Source organism: Oculina patagonica, chromosome 8, assembly GCF_052425735.1.
Source record: "Oculina patagonica isolate OP01 chromosome 8, crgOcupat, whole genome shotgun sequence".
Lineage (NCBI taxonomy): Eukaryota > Metazoa > Cnidaria > Anthozoa > Scleractinia > Oculinidae > Oculina > Oculina patagonica.
Window position 1 is genome coordinate 1213455 of NC_135765.1, and position 16666 is coordinate 1230120.

A 16666-nucleotide genomic window follows, 5' to 3' on the forward strand; every position below is an offset into this window, starting at 1 on the left:
CAATAAAAGAGGCCTCTGCGGAGGAGAGAATGATAGCCCCTAAAAACGACTGCGTGGGAGGCTATTTGCGTCTTTAGTCAATATTGCGTTGAGTAAAAACAATCGGCACCGCCACAACAAAGACAATCATAAAAGGTATTTTCGTTGTCATGCATAATTAAGTCTTCAATTACTTTAATCATCATAAGGCCAATAACAAAGCGCGGTAGAATTGTGTCACGCCAACTTTATAACTTTATTAGTCTCACAAGACGCCGACATCTCTCGATTTCTTTGTGATTAACTCCTGTGCAGATCGAACCAGAGTACTGCTCTACAACGCCAGTTTAAAAAATTTGCTACATTTGAAAACAAAGATGAATTTGAGAATTGTTGTGTACATAGCAGTCGTCCTTTCGGTCACAGAACTGTCAGAATCAAAAGAAACTGTTCACAGCTTACCGAAGTGCGGCAAGACCGATGCGAAAAGGTTTCCGTCTTGTGTCAAAGCAGGCTTCAATTTTACAGCTGTAAGCCTGGCAAATGATTTCTTCACAAAGCCCTACTCGAACAACTTCAATGACATCGCGGCTAAACTCGGCGATTGTTCAAGCTACACGAGTTATATCTTGTGTTCTCTGTACATGCCAAGATGCAAGGAGAACATGGCGGCTCCATGGCTCCCTTGTCAGGAGGTTTGTTCGGAATTTGTTCGCGGATGTGGCGAGAAAATGAACCTTTATGGACTGAATTGGTTGAAGCCATTGTGTGGACTTCTGCGTTCTAAGGCTGAAAACAGTGGAGAGTCCGATGACTGTTTTGAGCCACCGGGTTTCAAGCCTAGTCAAAAATATTCTCAAGGTAAGTCACTATGACGTTGTTAAAGACGACATGATTAGAGCACGTTTAATCTTATACCCCATTCCGCGTAATTCGATTCTATAGCGTTCGTCGTTTCTTCATCCAGCATGATTTTATTTTACTTCATCACAAACTGAATAGGCCATTTCCGATATATTAAAATTCTAACTTGGCTCCGAGGCTTGGGGAATAAAACAAAAGATATCACGTCGAGGTTCAGAAATGAATAAATCATTTCTTTTGTTTTATTCCCCCAAGCCTCGGAGCCAAGTTAGAATATTAATACAGTGCAACCCCGATATAACGATCCTCGATATTCCCGATATAACGATGAATGATTATCAGAACTTTATCCTCTTTATCCTCCTTTAATATGCAGTAAAAACATGTTTGGTTTACCCCGATATAACGATATGTTTGGTTATTTTACGGCCATATCGTTATATCGGGAGCTTCGATATAACGATTCCTCGATACAGTGGAACCCCGATATAACGATATGCCAAGGGAGCAGTAAAATTATATCGTTATATCGAGGAATCGTTATATCGAAGCTCCCGATAATCGTTATATCGAAGCTCCCGATATAACGATATGGCCGTAAAATAACCAAAAAATATCGTTATATCGGGGTAAACCAAACATTTTTTTACTGCATATTAAAGGAGGATAAAGAGGATAAAGTTCTGATAAAGAGGCTTAGAACACAGAATCATTTTCGTATATCATCGTATAAAGCTGCTTGCATAAACGGTAGAGATCACTTGACTACTGTAATGTTATTACGTTAAATTTGATGTTTTGCTTAAATTGTACTGATAATATCGTTATATCGGGAAAGTTTTTACGTTCCGTCCGCTAGATTTCCATCGTTATATCGGGAATATCGTTATATCGAAGATCGTTATATCGGGGTTCTGTCCCATACATTTTACTGGAGTTTGATCGTAGCACGAGTCAACTTCGAGCCCGAGTCAACTTCGAGTCACGAGTCAACTTCGAGTCAAGTTAAATTTCTTTTTTTTTTTTTGCAGTTTTATTTTTAATTGCTGTGTGAAAATTATATACGTACCGGAGGTATAAGAACAGCAAGATTTGAGTCATTTGACCTCTTCTTTCAGTTTCACTGTCGATTGCGACAGTTTAGTCCTGCATTTGTTCGCAACTGCTTTTCAAACGTTCCTCGACATTCATAATAGATTTTCCTCACAGATTCCTACCTGTATTAATTACACACAGCTGAGGCAGAGGTTCCATTTCAACAAGAAAGCGTGAAAATTGACGTGAAGTTCAAAAATATTAGCCCTTCTTGACTCGAGCGCCATCTTGTTTTATCCACAGGGATCCCATACAAGAAATGAAACGGTGACCCTATTCGGAGGAATGGCGGAATGACGGAACGGCACGGCGGAATGGCGGAATATCCTAAAACGCGGAATGACGGAAAATCCTAAAACGCGGAATGACGGAATATCCTAAAACGCGGAATTGTGAAACATTAAAAAAGAAGCAACAACAGCAACAAAAACAAACAAAAAAAAGGAAAATTATAACTGCTAACTTTCTCAGACAACGATTAAGGCTAAGAATGTCGCTAAGAATGATTCAGGTACTTTACTTGTGGATATTCGTTGCCGTGACAGAAAAGCCAACATGTTTACAGCGGCTGCTAGCAGTAGAAAACCAGTAAACAGTAAATATACCCCATAAACGAAGGGTTCTTTACATATCTTTTTTTAAAATCCTTCGAGGACGTCGATCTCGAGCCGGGATTTCGAGGTAGGATACTCGAGTGATCGACTGGGAGGATTTCGTAAAATTACAGCCGGTTGTCGTCCCGCTCGAAACAATGAAATGTATAAAGCCGAAGTTCTTTAACGAAGCCGTTAGAAAGAAAACGAAAGGGCCTGAAATTTACTTTGTTCGTAATGAGAAATCAAAAAAAGGAAACCCACAACAAGGGGTTTCCAGATGGTCACCCATCCAAGTACTAACCCCGCCCAACAGGGCTTAACTTTGGCGATCAGACGAGAACCAGTGCTTTCCTTGTGGTATCAGTCCCAGACGAAGCAAAGACTTACAAGAGTCATGCAAATAAAGAACAGAAACACCTGGTTTTAATGGATCTTTTGAACGATGATTTAAGTGGATTTACACTGTTATAAGCTGATTTACGCGCTCTTTCTGATACCACATGGAAAACAACGGTTCTCATCCGATCGCCAAAGTTAAGCCCTGTTGGGCGGGGTTAGTACTTGGATGGGTGACCATCTGGAAACCCCTTGTGTTGTGGATTTCCTTTTTTTTTAATTTCTCAGTACAAACTCAGTTAATTTCAGGCCCTTTCGTTTTCTTTCTAACGGCTTCGTTAGCGTACTTCGGCTTAATACGTTCATTGTCTCGAGCGGGACAAGAACTCTGTAAAATAACGAAATCCTCCCTCGATCACTCGAGTATCCTTCGAAGGATTAAGAAGATATATAAAGAACCCTTCGTCTATGGGTTATATTTACTGTTTTCTGGTTTTCTACTGCTAGCAGCCGCTGTAAACAAGTTGGCTTTTCTGTCACAGCGACGAATATCCACAAGTTAAAGTACCTGAATCATTCTTAGCGACATTCTTAGCCTTAATCGTTGTCTGAGAAAGTTAGCAGTTATAATTTTCCTTTTGTTTGTTTGTTTTTGTTGCTGTTGTTGCTTCTTTTTTAATGTTTCACAATTCCGCGTTTTAGGATATTCCGTCATTCCGCGTTTTAGGATTTTCCGTCATTCCGCGTTTTAGGATATTCCGCCATTCCGCCGTGCCGTTCCGTCATTCCGCCATTCCTCCGAATAGGGTCACCGTTTCATTTCTTGTATGGGATCCCTGTGGATAAAACAAGATGGCGCTCGAGTCAAGAAGGGCTAATATTTTTGAACTTCACGTCAATTTTCACGCTTTCTTGTTGAAATGGAACCTCTGCCTCAGCTGTGTGTAATTAATACAGGTAGGAATCTGTGAGGAAAATCTATTATGAATGCCGAGGAACGTTTGAAAAGCAGTTGCGAACAAATGCGGGACTAAACTGTCGCAATCGACAGTGAAACTGAAAGAAGAGGTCAAATGACTCAAATCTTGCTGTTCTTATACCTCCGGTACGTATATAATTTTCACACAGCAATTAAAAATAAAACTGCAACAAAAAAAAAAGAAATTTAACTTGACTCGAAGTTGACTCGTGACTCGAAGTTGACTCGGGCTCGAAGTTGACTCGTGCTACGATCAAACTCCATTTTACTGTAACTTTTGCCGGGACATAGAATATTCATCGTTATATCGGGAATATCGTTATATCGAGGATCGTTATATCGGGGTTGCACTGTATAACGATATAATTTTACTGCTCCCTTGGCATATCGTTATATCCGGGTTCCACTGTATATCGGAATTGGCCTTTTACAGTTACACATAAAATTTACATATTACTCGCTTTTTGCCCCCGCAGGGGTTTTGGCCCAGAGGCCAAAACCCGAGGAGGCATCATTGTAATCCGCGCGAATATATAGTATATACTGGGAAAAATCTCGATTTGATCAATTTTTGCCCGCAAATAGTCTCGGGAGTTGTAAAATGCCGACAAGCTGAAAGCCCGCAAGTAGGTATCGGGAGTTGTAAAATGCCGACATACGGTGATTGGTCAATGATGACGCAAGTAAACGATGATTGGGTAATGATGACAGCCCAAGCATGAGCACGTGCACGGGTGACAACAAGCAAATAAACGACGCTTGTAAACGTTGATTGCGGTCGGACAGCCTTTCGAAGTGAGGATATTTTGCAGTCCCTTCAAGCTTTATTGAAGCCTTATTGATTTCACAAGCCTAGAACACATTTTTTTTACATCTGAGTGGCCGAAGAAGAAATATGTCTAGGAACACGTACGAACATATCAAGCCATATCTTCAAATTTGTCTGCGATTTACGATAAGCAAGCCTTAGTCCAAAACCGCGATTTACCAAGCGCAAACTACTTGAACGGAGAAAAGCCTTGATCAGTCTATCTCCGGACGAGATTTACAAGAAATTTAAAAAAAGATCTCGAGATAATTGTTTAAGACTCACGGCAAGCGAAACCGGAAACAAGAAGCGAGCACAGGCTTCCCAATCGCAAAAGTCGTCTTTTTGATGTGTTTTTAGAGCCCTTTGGGCGGTCGACTCTACATACGTGGTGTATGCGACAGCTTCTGTCTATAGAGAAATGTATGGGAAAATCACGGATTCTCTAAAATCGGGTAAATAACTATCTATTTTGAAATAAAGTTTATCTAGCTCAAATGTGTCGCTTACTTGTGTCTTGTGCCGAATTCGAAGCCATTCCGACGCCATTTAGCGAAGTTATTCGAAGTCGTTGTCAAGACAACGACTTCGAATAACTTCGCTAAATGGCGTCGGAATGGCTTCAAATTCGGCACAAGACACAAGTAAGCGACACATTTGAGGTAGGTAAAGTTTATTTCAAAATAGATAGTTATTTACCCGATTTTAGAGAATCCGTGATTTTCCCATACATTTCTCTATATACACAAGCTGTCGCATACACCACGTATGTAGAGTCGGCCGCCCGAAGGGCTCTCAAAAACACATCAAAAAGACGACTTTTGAGCTTGGGAAGCCTGTGAAGCGAGCGACTTTTAGAAAGTCAAGCGTTTTCATTGTCAAAGGTGAGAAATTCTTTCGGTATCCTTTCCTTTTAAAAAGTTGATCGTTGTCATGAAGCGTGATTTACGATAAGAAATCCTTTGTCCAACTGACCGTGATTTACCAGGCACAAACTACTTGAATGGAGAAAACTTTAAAAGTCTTGATCGGTCCACTTCCGGACGAAATTTTAATTTTACAAGATGATATGCGGCATCAAGAAAAGAAATTCAAAAGAGATCTCGAGATGCATTGTGATTATTTAAAACACGCGGCAGGCGTTTGCTTTGACAGAGGAAAGAAATTCTTTCGACATCCTTTTCTTTCTAAAGATTGATCATTCTCATGTCATTCTTCATGCTCGGGCTCTCAGCCCATATATTTATAAAACAATTGGGCCTGCTCAAATGGTAATTTTAAAACGTTGTGCTGTTTCTAAAGTTTATCCTCGCTGAGATCAAGACTTTACCACAGTGAAGTGAGTTCGATTCGAGCCCGCAAAGCGGCCCATTCAAAGCGACGAAGTCGCGAAAACGAGCCACGCAAGTCGCGATAGGTCGACCGTCCCGGCGTGTTAAATTAATAAAGACGACGGACTTTTTCTTAAGTCTAGCTTGAGTCTAGCTGAGATCCCCCACCACAGCAAAACATGACAAAATGATGTCAAGATGCTGTTGCGTTCTTGTAATTAAATGATTTATCATAATTAATAATCACCCAAAATAGAAAATTAATTTCCAATCAAATGTCTGAATTGTAGAAAAGGATGAACAGCAAAGAAAAACCGATAAACATCGTCGAAACTTCGGGGGCAACCTAGTGTCAGCTATTTCTAGTATACAATATAGCAGAGGCCTTCCAAGGGGGGATGGCCTGCTTGCAATCTAGGGGTAGCCGTGTCGCATGTTTCTGACTCAGAATGATAATGATAATGATAATGTATTTATATAGCGCATTTTCCATGTGTATATGTTCAAATGCGCTTTTACATATACTGTAATTTTAAGATACAATTGTAAAGGCCAGACCACAACACCGGGAGCTTCGTGCCCTACTCTTTGCGAATAGTGTGTGGGTTCTTTAACGTCCCCTGTTAGAAGACTGAAGATACAGGAGACGGGACCTACGGTTTATCGTCCTTTTCCGAGAAGACTAGAATGTCTAACCATTTGCAGATGTAATTACAAAGGCAGCACATTCTCCTCAGTTATTTTAAGACCCTGAGTGTTGGTCCGGTCTGGGGTTCGAACCCACGACCTCCCGCACAGCAGTCCGGCGCTCTACCAACTGAGCTAACCAGGCGGCGGTTAGCTCAGAACCGATGTCTTCTAGCCAACAGCTGTAAAACCCGCTGTCGTTTTTCCTACTATTGTGTTGATGCCGCACTGTGTCGTTGTCGCATTTCAGTGCCGTAATGATGTCGCTTGTCGCTGTTAAAATGTTCCTGCGTCGCTAGTATTCAGGTTCATGTCGCTTTTACCCCTTGGAAGAGGGTCTGAATGGGGGGGAGGGGGAGTCTGCTGTCAGTTCATTTTTCATTACTTTGTCGGCTGTCAGTTATTTTTTTCGCCCTTTGTTGCTAGTCGGTTATTAACCGCATTCAGACCCTCTTGAAAGGCCTCATAGCAGGCATAGCTACCTGGTATACCGGTATGGTAATAACTTAATCTTCACTGGAATTTTTCGCTAGGTTGACATATTATATATTTGCCTAGGAGGAATGGGTACCAATATGGAAGAGCATTACGTGTATAAATGTGGGCCCGTATTTGGTCTTTTGGATGGTGAAAGACACCTTTTTGCACTTTTTATTTTTCATGGTGCACATATATACATAGAGGCAAATTCGTCTCCTGAGGTGCAGGGGTGGGGGTTGGGGGGGGGGGGGACTTAACATGAGATGCTTCGTATTAATACTTCATTTTAACAATACAGTTGAAACCCGCTTTTTCAAACCATCAAGGGAAACAAACAATTTAACGAAATTGCTTATCTGAAGGGCAAATCCAAGGGAAATGGTATTTTAATTCGATATAATGGGGTATGCGAAATCACCGAGTTGGAATAAGGGATATCGAATGGCCTTTGCGAGCATGCGAGCAGAGCGTTTTTCTTTGCAAGCACGAGCATTGACAAGTTAGCATTTTGCTAGCCTGCGTCGCAGACGAACTAAAAGCCTGGTCTTTACCGAGGTTTTGTGTCACGTCCGGCTGCAACGCAGGCTAAATTTGGCAAACACTGCAAAATTTTGCTAGACCATTCATGACCCCTGGAATAAACGGGGTCTAACTGTAAATACATGAAATTAATTTAACACCGTTTTTTGTTCTTCTTTTTGTAATCAACGCAGGGCTGTCCTGTAATGAAACAGTGCAAAATAAGAGGTGCGTGGATGCAAAATGCACAGATACCTTTGTGTCTAGAAAAACACAAGAAAACAAAGACTTCAAAGACAATGAAAATAAAACCATCTCCAAGCTGAATTCAGGTGTCAAAAGCCCTAAATGTCACAAACTTCTAACGAAACTTGCCTGTGCATCGTACACGCCCCCGTGTGAAAAAGAAGGAAACAAAATGAAGACGTTGTGTAGATCCAAGTGTGTTGTCCTGTTTGACGATTGTCCTGAAGCATACAACATTACTGAAGTCGCGGAGTATTGTGCTGTGCCCGCTGAGGGAGATACGGACAGCGGTTTCTGTGAGCTAAAGAGGTGGCCTAGTGCGAGACATTGGGATACAGGTGAGAAAAAAATACATTTAGAATAGAGTTGAATCATAACTTGAGCCTTCAAGGGAAATCGAAAAAGGTTCGAGTTATCGGTGACTGGAGTTATTGAGGGCAAAATTAGTAAGAAAATGACCTGGAGGAAAATATAAAAAGGTTTGAGTTAGCAGGAGGTTCGAGTTATCGGGATTAAACTGTCTTAGCCTGCGTAGAAGGCGCCTTGTAGAGTTTCATGGGAATTGCAAAGGGCACGAGATGGCGAGAAGGCCACATCGGCGTGGCCGTCTGACGCCTTTCGTGTTTCCCATACGTGCGCTTGTATTTGAAAGGGGTCTTTAGAAAAGGTATACGATGTATAAGAAAACCGCATCGCGGGGAAAAATTCAGTTACTACACAGGGGAAATTTGATCGAAAGGAAAACTCTGCCTGACTCGCGTGTACTGCACATTGAATTTAACCTGAAAAACTGATACTCGATGGTGCGTTTAATGTTACTTTTTCAAGTGAAATCAAAGTGGAATATCTTCACTGTTCAAGAAACTTTCCTTGAAATCGCCGCTTATGTATCATTATAGCAACTAAGCTTATGGAAGACAAATTGTTAACTTTCTGTTTTATTTCCTCAGGGTCCCCGGGTTCCTCGATCCCATATTCCTTCCCAGGAGGCCTCATTGCTGTCCTCGTTTTGGTGCCACTACTCGCAATCATCTTTATCTACGTTGCTGTAGCTGTGCGCAGGCGCATCGTGCAGAAGAAAAGCGGTTATGTCCAACAGCAGTCAACTTACACAGAGCCAGATGCAAAAAACCCTACGGCGTAATAATTTGCGAATGAACGGTGTAACACAATTTTTAAACGAACGGTACTACCGCTACAACATAAAGTCGAGAAGCTTTTTAATCGGCACTCTAGAAACATCTAAAGAAAAACTAATAGAATTAACTTTGCCATGAAGTCAGATACGCCATTTGCATTCGTCACACCATTGGGGACCTCATCACAGATGATAGTGTAGAAGTTAGGCAGATTTCGTTCTTACTAGCGGTGGATTTGCCAGAACGATTTTTCAGTAGTAACATTAGCCGCACTTAGCCGTATGAAATCATTTATTTTTTAACCCAAGTTCAGTCTTAAGTGAGAAGAGTCTGTGTTCGGGATAACATACCGATGTTTATCAAAGTATTCTGGGCTTCAGTCTTTGAACAAATATATAGAGCGCATGTGTTAGTAACTTCACACATAGTCCAGACCCTAGCCTTCTCTTTCCCGCCTGTGTAGCGGTCAAAGCGGGAAAAAAGAGTTCAGAGACTGGACTACATTGTATTTACACTCAAAAGCCTTCTCGTTCCCAGAGCCCGCGTCCCCCTGGACCAGCGGTCGCGTCCCGACCGCTGGTCCAGGGGGACGCGGGCTCTGGGAACGAGAATGATTTATACTTGTCTGAAATGCCTGACATGCGCTGAGCCCAATCTCACTCCCAGCGGCCGCGATCCTTTTGGTCAGCATCACAAAAAAGGTAGGCTTTGGAAACGAGAATGAACCTTGTCACGTGATCAGTGATGTCCCGTGAAACAGATAACCCCAGTGCTACATCTGCTTTGCTTGTTGTTGCTGTTGTTTTTATCATGGATCGACATAAAATAAAACTTTTTGATTACTGACTCTTTGTCTTCTAACTTTTTAGAGAAACTAGTCTCTACTTTTCCAATCTCGGGCCCAGAGTCTGTCGGCTCCTCGGTTCTGTAAACTTCTCTATGCTTTTCTCCGCCAGTTCTCGGTTGTGCCAAAAATCACTTACAGGGCCGTAGCTAATAAGAGGCAAGACGAGGCACTTGCCTCGTCTAGATTTAATCCCAAATTTTAAACAAAATACTTTTAGTTGCTAAAATAATCTCCAGTTGATAAGATTGATTTTTCTGAAGAGATATCTTATGAAAATGCTGCGGTAAATAGCGTTTCAGGGCTTTTAGATTTCAAAATTTTCTGGGGTGCATTCCCCCAAAACGACTTTAGTGACTCGTGCTTTCGGCGATCGCAGATTTTGCCTCGTCTTGAACTGCGTAGATACGATCGCATGTTGTATATGTAAAGCCGATTCATGTAACATTGCTGTCAACGCGAGGTCACATCGACTCGGATTGCAGAGCGCTAATCATTAACATTGCAAAATGGTGCTTGTAGCAACCAACTTTGGCCTAATTTTTCTCCGCTTCTAAGCTAAAAGCCCCTATTTCTTGCATTTGTGTTAACTTCATTAATATCTTTGAGAAGAGGGAGTTTTTTGGTATGGTTTATTTTCGACGTTTGAACAGTTCTACTACCTTAAAGCCTGGCTAAGGCCCTGACTTAACGGATTTATGCAAAGTCGGGAATGTTTACAGTATAGTATGTTTGCTGACAAGTCCATTTTCCTTTGAAGCATTTTGTATATCAGTTGAGACTTTAAGTTATCCAAATACAATGTAAATATAAGGCCACTAAGAGACAGCATAAAAACAAAAACACTTCTGATGTTTATCAGAATGAATAGATGTATTTTTAGCAACCGGCTTTCTAAGTATCTTGAACTTTCACGTTCTTATTAGACCGTCAGCCACCACTGCTCAAGGCCTTAACGGGAACAGTAATTTTCGGCCAAACACTTCAGATTTTTCGATTTTAAAAACAAATATAAATTGGAAAGGTAAATTCAGTTTTGCCTAAAACTAACAGCTATAAAACTAAAGTCGTTTTTAGTTTGAGAATTGCCTGTACAAATATAAAATATTTCTTTTCCCTGCGATAGCCATTGGTTCGTGAGCAATGTCACGTATATGAGGGTTAAAAAATATAATATTTAGGTATTGGCTCATGCGAGGTGTGTCCTGAAAACACTTGAATAATATCAACTTCACACGCTATATTCTCCGTTTATATATAAAGGCCTGAAAGAAAATGATTAAATCAACTGCGCTCCCTCGTCAAGACTAATACCTACCGGCCATGTTTCTCTCAATTTTGGTGGTGAACTGTGCGCTTTTTCTTACAATTGATTTTTCACTGGCTGCAAAATGTCGACGAATCAACCCCAGTGTTCTCCCGGCCTGTGCTAATGTGGGTTATGATTTAACAGCGAACTTTTCAGACGTCGGGCAAAAGAGTTATCAAGAATATGTTTCTTCAGAAGTGACTTATTTTGCCGATCGTTTCAGCAATTGTTCCACGCTTTCAAAATTCTTTGTCTGTTCTCGTTACGTTCCGAAGTGCTCCGAAAGCGTCGATGAGCCTGTTCTGCCGTGCCGAGAAGTGTGCGAGCAATTTGTGGACGATTGCAACACAGATTTGAAAAATAGTGGACTTTATAAAAGTTATGTCGCGTATTGTCGGCTGCTATCGTCTGGGCAAGAAAGCACAACGAATTGCATTAAACCCGAAGGATTCGTTTCCCGAGCAACAAAAGGTGAGTTTGAACTTAATAATGTCAGTTCGTATAGGTCTAAGAGAACTTCGATTTTTTTAGTTGTGTCTCTGCCAAGCTTCATAGCATATATCATCTTTGGTTTCATGACCTTTCATCAGTTTTGGCCAAATCGTCTAGTTTGTCAGTAGTTTAGTTATCATATAAGGCACTTAATTTTTTACGAACCTTTTTAACTCAATCAAGCTCAGTTCAACAAATGAAAGCGAGTCCAAATCTATTTAACATAAAGCCGGAATAACTTAATTCGTATTTAAAAGCAATCTTGGAAGCCAAATTAGGGGCTATAATTAAGCCAGCAGCTTTGCAATCCAGATTTAATGTGAGCTGACGTCAAGTGTTAAACAGCAAATTTTTCAAAAAATAATTAATTCTTCGCGTGTGCCGTTAGGGATTAAATTGCTTTTCGAAATGTGAAGCTAATATAACTCTTTAATGACAGTAAAACTAACAAGAAATCACTGAGTCATTTCAACTAATTACTGAATAGAAGAAAGGATTTGAAAGGGTAATAAAAACATAATTAAATCATATTCAATATCTGAAAAAAGAAAAAGAAAACGTAATTCCCATATGCTATATCGAGGAATTGTGAAATCAAAGGAAATTCCAAAAATTTGTAACCCACGCCGGAAAACCGTAATTTTTGAGCTTGGGAATTTCATGACGGAGTAACTGAAAATATCGGCTGTACTATTTTCAGCATGGCAACCAGTTTAAACATGACGCGCAAATAAAAAAATTGGGCGAAAAATATCGGGACTAAATATACCGATAATTGGTCTGGGTATATTTGTTTGTCGTGATCAAATATTGTATACTTTAATATTTCAAGCAAGAGAGTCCTCATGAAACAAACGCCAAAACGGTCTCTCTTACGCGTTTCTCAGTCAGACAGTCCTATATAAGAAATACAAGAGGCCTAAGATGACACTGAATCACAAGAGGCCTTTTAAGTTGAACTGTCAACCATCACAGACATGCATTTTTTACCAAAAATTCATTACGTTTTTTGCCGTCATTTGTGAAAGGACGATCTCAGTGTCCTTAGCGAAAAGTTAACTGCTGGCTTGAGTGGATGAATACCTCGTTATTTCGGACGCACTCATCATCACGCTGTATGGCAAACTTAGGTCATAACTTCTTGGATGTATAACGAGATGGCTATAATTAACACTGGGAAAGCAATCAAGCTACAAGTTATACAAAACAAAGATTAAGATTTGCTGCCATCCATTAATAATGTGATAGTATTCTATTTGACCTATTTAACTATTAAACTTTTGAAAATGTTTAAGTGATAATTATGTGAGCCCACTCTGTGAACAAAATCGCACTCAGTGAAAAATTTTACTGATACATTTTTTTCCGGCAAATTTCCGGAACGCTTAAACGCAACTTATGTCGTAGGTAGCCTGGAATGTTTGAGTCATAACTTTTTCGGCTTTAACAATAAGGCTATAATTAACTTTGGGAAAACAATCAGCTGACATTAAGTAATAATGTGATAGTATTCTATTTAACTGGTAAAACTTTAAAAATAATTTAGTGAAAAATTATGCTTATACATTTTTGTCCGGCAAATTTCCGGAACGCTTAAACGCAACTTATGTCATGGGTAGGCTGGAATGTTTATAGTACTTATGATTACATATAGTACCAGTGAAAAAATTTCTTCTTATCTATCTATGAAGAGGTATTCAGTAAATATTTTATGTCATGAGAAAGTAGGCCCTTAAAACATTCCATTGAACTCAGCCTCAGGGCTGACGTAATAACTTACTTTACTTATGATTACTTATCAAGAGAAAAAAATTCTTCTTATCTACTTGTGAAGAGGTATTCAGTAAATATTTTATGTCATGAGAAAGAGGGTCCTTAAAACATTCCATGAACTCAGGGCTGTTGCGAACTGCTAATAAGTAACATGACATAGATAAGCTGACGCCATAACTTCGGAGTACTAATGTTATCCCTGATTGGACAATAACAATCGGAAGGTCTTCGGATACTCGAGAGGATTTACCGACATAGTCAAGTGTTCAGCAACGTACGCCGGATTTGGGATAAGTAATTTAAAAACAGAATTAAAACAACTTCTCTTTGCTTTGCAGACACAAAATTGCCAAATTGTGAAACAGCAAGTCAGCCGGCATGTCTTGAAGACAATTACAGCGGACTGGGAAACACAACAAGAACTCGCCTCCAGGACGCGCTCAACAGCCTCGCCCCAGTCCTTAACACTAGCTGCTCGGTCAACTTGAAGAAGTTTGCTTGCTTCATTGAAACAGCGCCATGTGTCACTAATGATGGCTCCACCCTTCATGCATGTCAATCATTATGCAAAGAAGTCAGACTAAAATGTGGCGAGGAATTAAAAAGACACGGCATCTCCTTTCCACAATGCATCCATAATTACCCTGAAATTGATGCTGGAAATGGCTTGTGCCAACTATCTCATTGGCCTGTTCCATGGCCAGCTAAGCTGAAACAAAATCCAGGTTTGTTTCACATCGTAATAACATAATCAAAAGACCAGGAAGTCACCAGCTCTGGTGTTAAATTTAAATTAATAAATGGCCCTTATCACATTCTACCGCAAGATATCGGGAAAGATAATTCTGATAAGGCTACAATCAAAATTCGTAAAGAGATTTGTAGTACTGACCAATCAAAGTATAAGACTGAGCGGTTAAGTGTTGGAAACCGTTATGCTTAAAAGGCCAGGAATACACCAACTCTAATGTAAAATTGTATTTTAAAATGGCCCCTATCACATTTTAGCTAACGATAATTCTGATAAGGGTTTCAAAGTTCAAACAGGAACAAGCATTCTTCGCCTATTTAGAAAATCTTCCAAAGTTGTCCTGTCCTATTTGCATAAATCTGGTTGATTATTTTTGACTGAACAATTAAGCTACCTTGTTTGTGAACCATAAAAATCTTTCAAATTACATGTACTTGTGCTTGTGTCTCGTGTTTTCAACCTGTTATAGTTACAGATTACCAAGAATTAAACCTTGCATCTTATCGGTTGAAGTAAACGTCCCAGGAACATACTGTGCTTGTGGTTTTCTAACTTTTATTGCCATTGTTATTATTTTATTTCTCAGACACAACTCCTAGAAGTCCTAAAGTGATCTCCAAACCGAAAAGGGGCGAAGACAAACAAACCAACACACCAGGTAATTTAAAATAACAATGCAGGTCCGCAATTCGTGCACAGAGATATACCTTGATCACTTTGATACTTCTTTATATAGTGGCATTTCTGTTTCTACCCAATAGCACTTTTCAATAAAATTAAGATCTTACAATATCATAGTTCGAAAGGGATCAAGTAAAAAAGAGCAGACTTACATTTGATTCCACAATGCTTCATTTCCAGTGCAAGACTCATGCAGCCCATTAAACTCTGACGTCTCTGATTCATAAAAAGTCTCCAGTTAAATTATAGTACAGTGGAAAGTGGGAGTGGGAGGGGAGGAGACATAATGGCTTGTGCACTGGACTTTAGATGGAATGGTCGAGCATCGAGTCCTGCCTGGGGACACTGTGCTGTGTCATCGGGCAAGGCACTTTACTCTCACAGTGCCTCTCTCCACCCAAGTGTATAAATTGGTACCGGCAATTTTAATGTTGGGGGTATCCCTGCGATAGATTAGCATCCCATGCGGGGGATAGTAGAAATACATGGGCCTGATAGGCCAGTTGGCATAAGATGGACTCCAACTGGAAGAAGGAAAAGGGGCAGGCCAAATCCACACCTTGCAAAGGACTGTGATGAAAGAGCTGGAAGAGATGGACCTATTATGGGGCAAAGCACAAGCCAAAGCTCAGGACGGGGTTGGGTGGTGAAGTTTTACTGCGGCCTTATGTCGGCGATGGGACGAAGAGGTTGAGTGAGTGAGTGATAGGCCACTTAGGCTTGAGCGCAGACTTTACCTTGCACTGGAAAGAAGCTCTTAGAGTTAGAGGGTTTACTTGTTATTAAATGGCTAATTTGTGAATTTTTTTCCCAGATCCTGATGGAAACAAAGAAACAAAGAAGAAAGGCCTGGCAGGGGGTGTTCTAGCTGCAGCGGTGGTTGGATTTTTAATTGTATTTTCTGTAATATCATTGCTTCTACATCTCACTGTAAAGAAGCTCAAGGAAAATGCCAAGGCACGAAGACGGGGAAGTGCAAAACAATATGTAAATGATTCAAACATCTCATCTAATGGAAAAGCTGTCACTATCGGAACAAGAAACAAAAGTTTTGAAGATGAAATCACCCAGTCTGAAAGTGCTCTTTACTAAAAAGATTATTTTAATATTGCGTTTGATACCTAATGCCAAAATTTAAGGGCTTAATTAAAGAGCTGTAGAAACTTTATCAATAAGCATTCTTATCAGCTGATGTTTAAGTTATTGGCCCTACCCATCTTGAAGTTGTACAATAAATTATTTATTTTTACAATGCTCAAAAGATAATAAATGAAAATGCCAAATACAAAGAATGTTAAGATCCTATAATTTTTATTGCATAAGGCAAGCATAATAATAATTAAGGCTAGACTTGAATACAGCCAATGTGGCATTTTACAGACACTTATTAAAATTAATAATAATGAAACATTAGCATGATTTTTTAGATACATTTTATTTAATTTTTGCATTTTTCCCATCACTTGGAAATTTCATTATTTTATTTGCAGAATAAAATCTTTCAAGTCACATGTGCAGTTAATATATTTGATTTGCATTATTTTTAATGACATTGCCCCAGTACTTTCTGACTCGAAAACATTTTAACAAGCCAACCCTTGTAAAAGAGTAACCAAGATCCTTGCAGGATCCCACCAAGAAATTATTATCCCGGCAGGAGCCAGGATCCCATCAAGATCCTTCCAAGATCCTGCCAAGAGGGCGATATCCGACTGGGATCCCAACCGGGAAAAATCCTGCTAAGTTGGGATTGCCCA

General features: G+C 40.0%; 2 protein-coding genes and 2 pseudogenes across 2 annotated transcripts; 3 read left to right on the forward strand and 1 right to left on the reverse strand.

The window, feature by feature from the left end:
• The first annotated feature begins 154 nt into the window (after positions 1-154).
• On the forward strand, positions 155-9302 carry LOC144661972 (uncharacterized). The gene is made up of 3 exons (XM_078522700.1): positions 155-840; positions 7869-8258; positions 8871-9302. Exons 1-3 carry the CDS (start codon positions 357-359, stop codon positions 9062-9064), a joined length of 1068 nt encoding a protein of 355 aa, XP_078378826.1. The 5' UTR covers positions 155-356; the 3' UTR covers positions 9065-9302.
• On the reverse strand, positions 2786-2902 carry LOC144664538 (5S ribosomal RNA; annotated as a pseudogene).
• On the forward strand, positions 3018-3136 carry LOC144664543 (5S ribosomal RNA; annotated as a pseudogene).
• Positions 9303-11161: 1859 nt separating the features above from the next.
• LOC144661962 (uncharacterized) lies at positions 11162-16398 on the forward strand. The gene is made up of 4 exons (XM_078522687.1): positions 11162-11683; positions 13816-14202; positions 14815-14886; positions 15724-16398. The coding sequence occupies exons 1-4, from the start codon at positions 11227-11229 to the stop codon at positions 15999-16001; spliced, it is 1194 nt and encodes a 397-aa protein (XP_078378813.1). The 5' UTR covers positions 11162-11226; the 3' UTR covers positions 16002-16398.
• Positions 16399-16666: the final 268 nt, after the last annotated feature.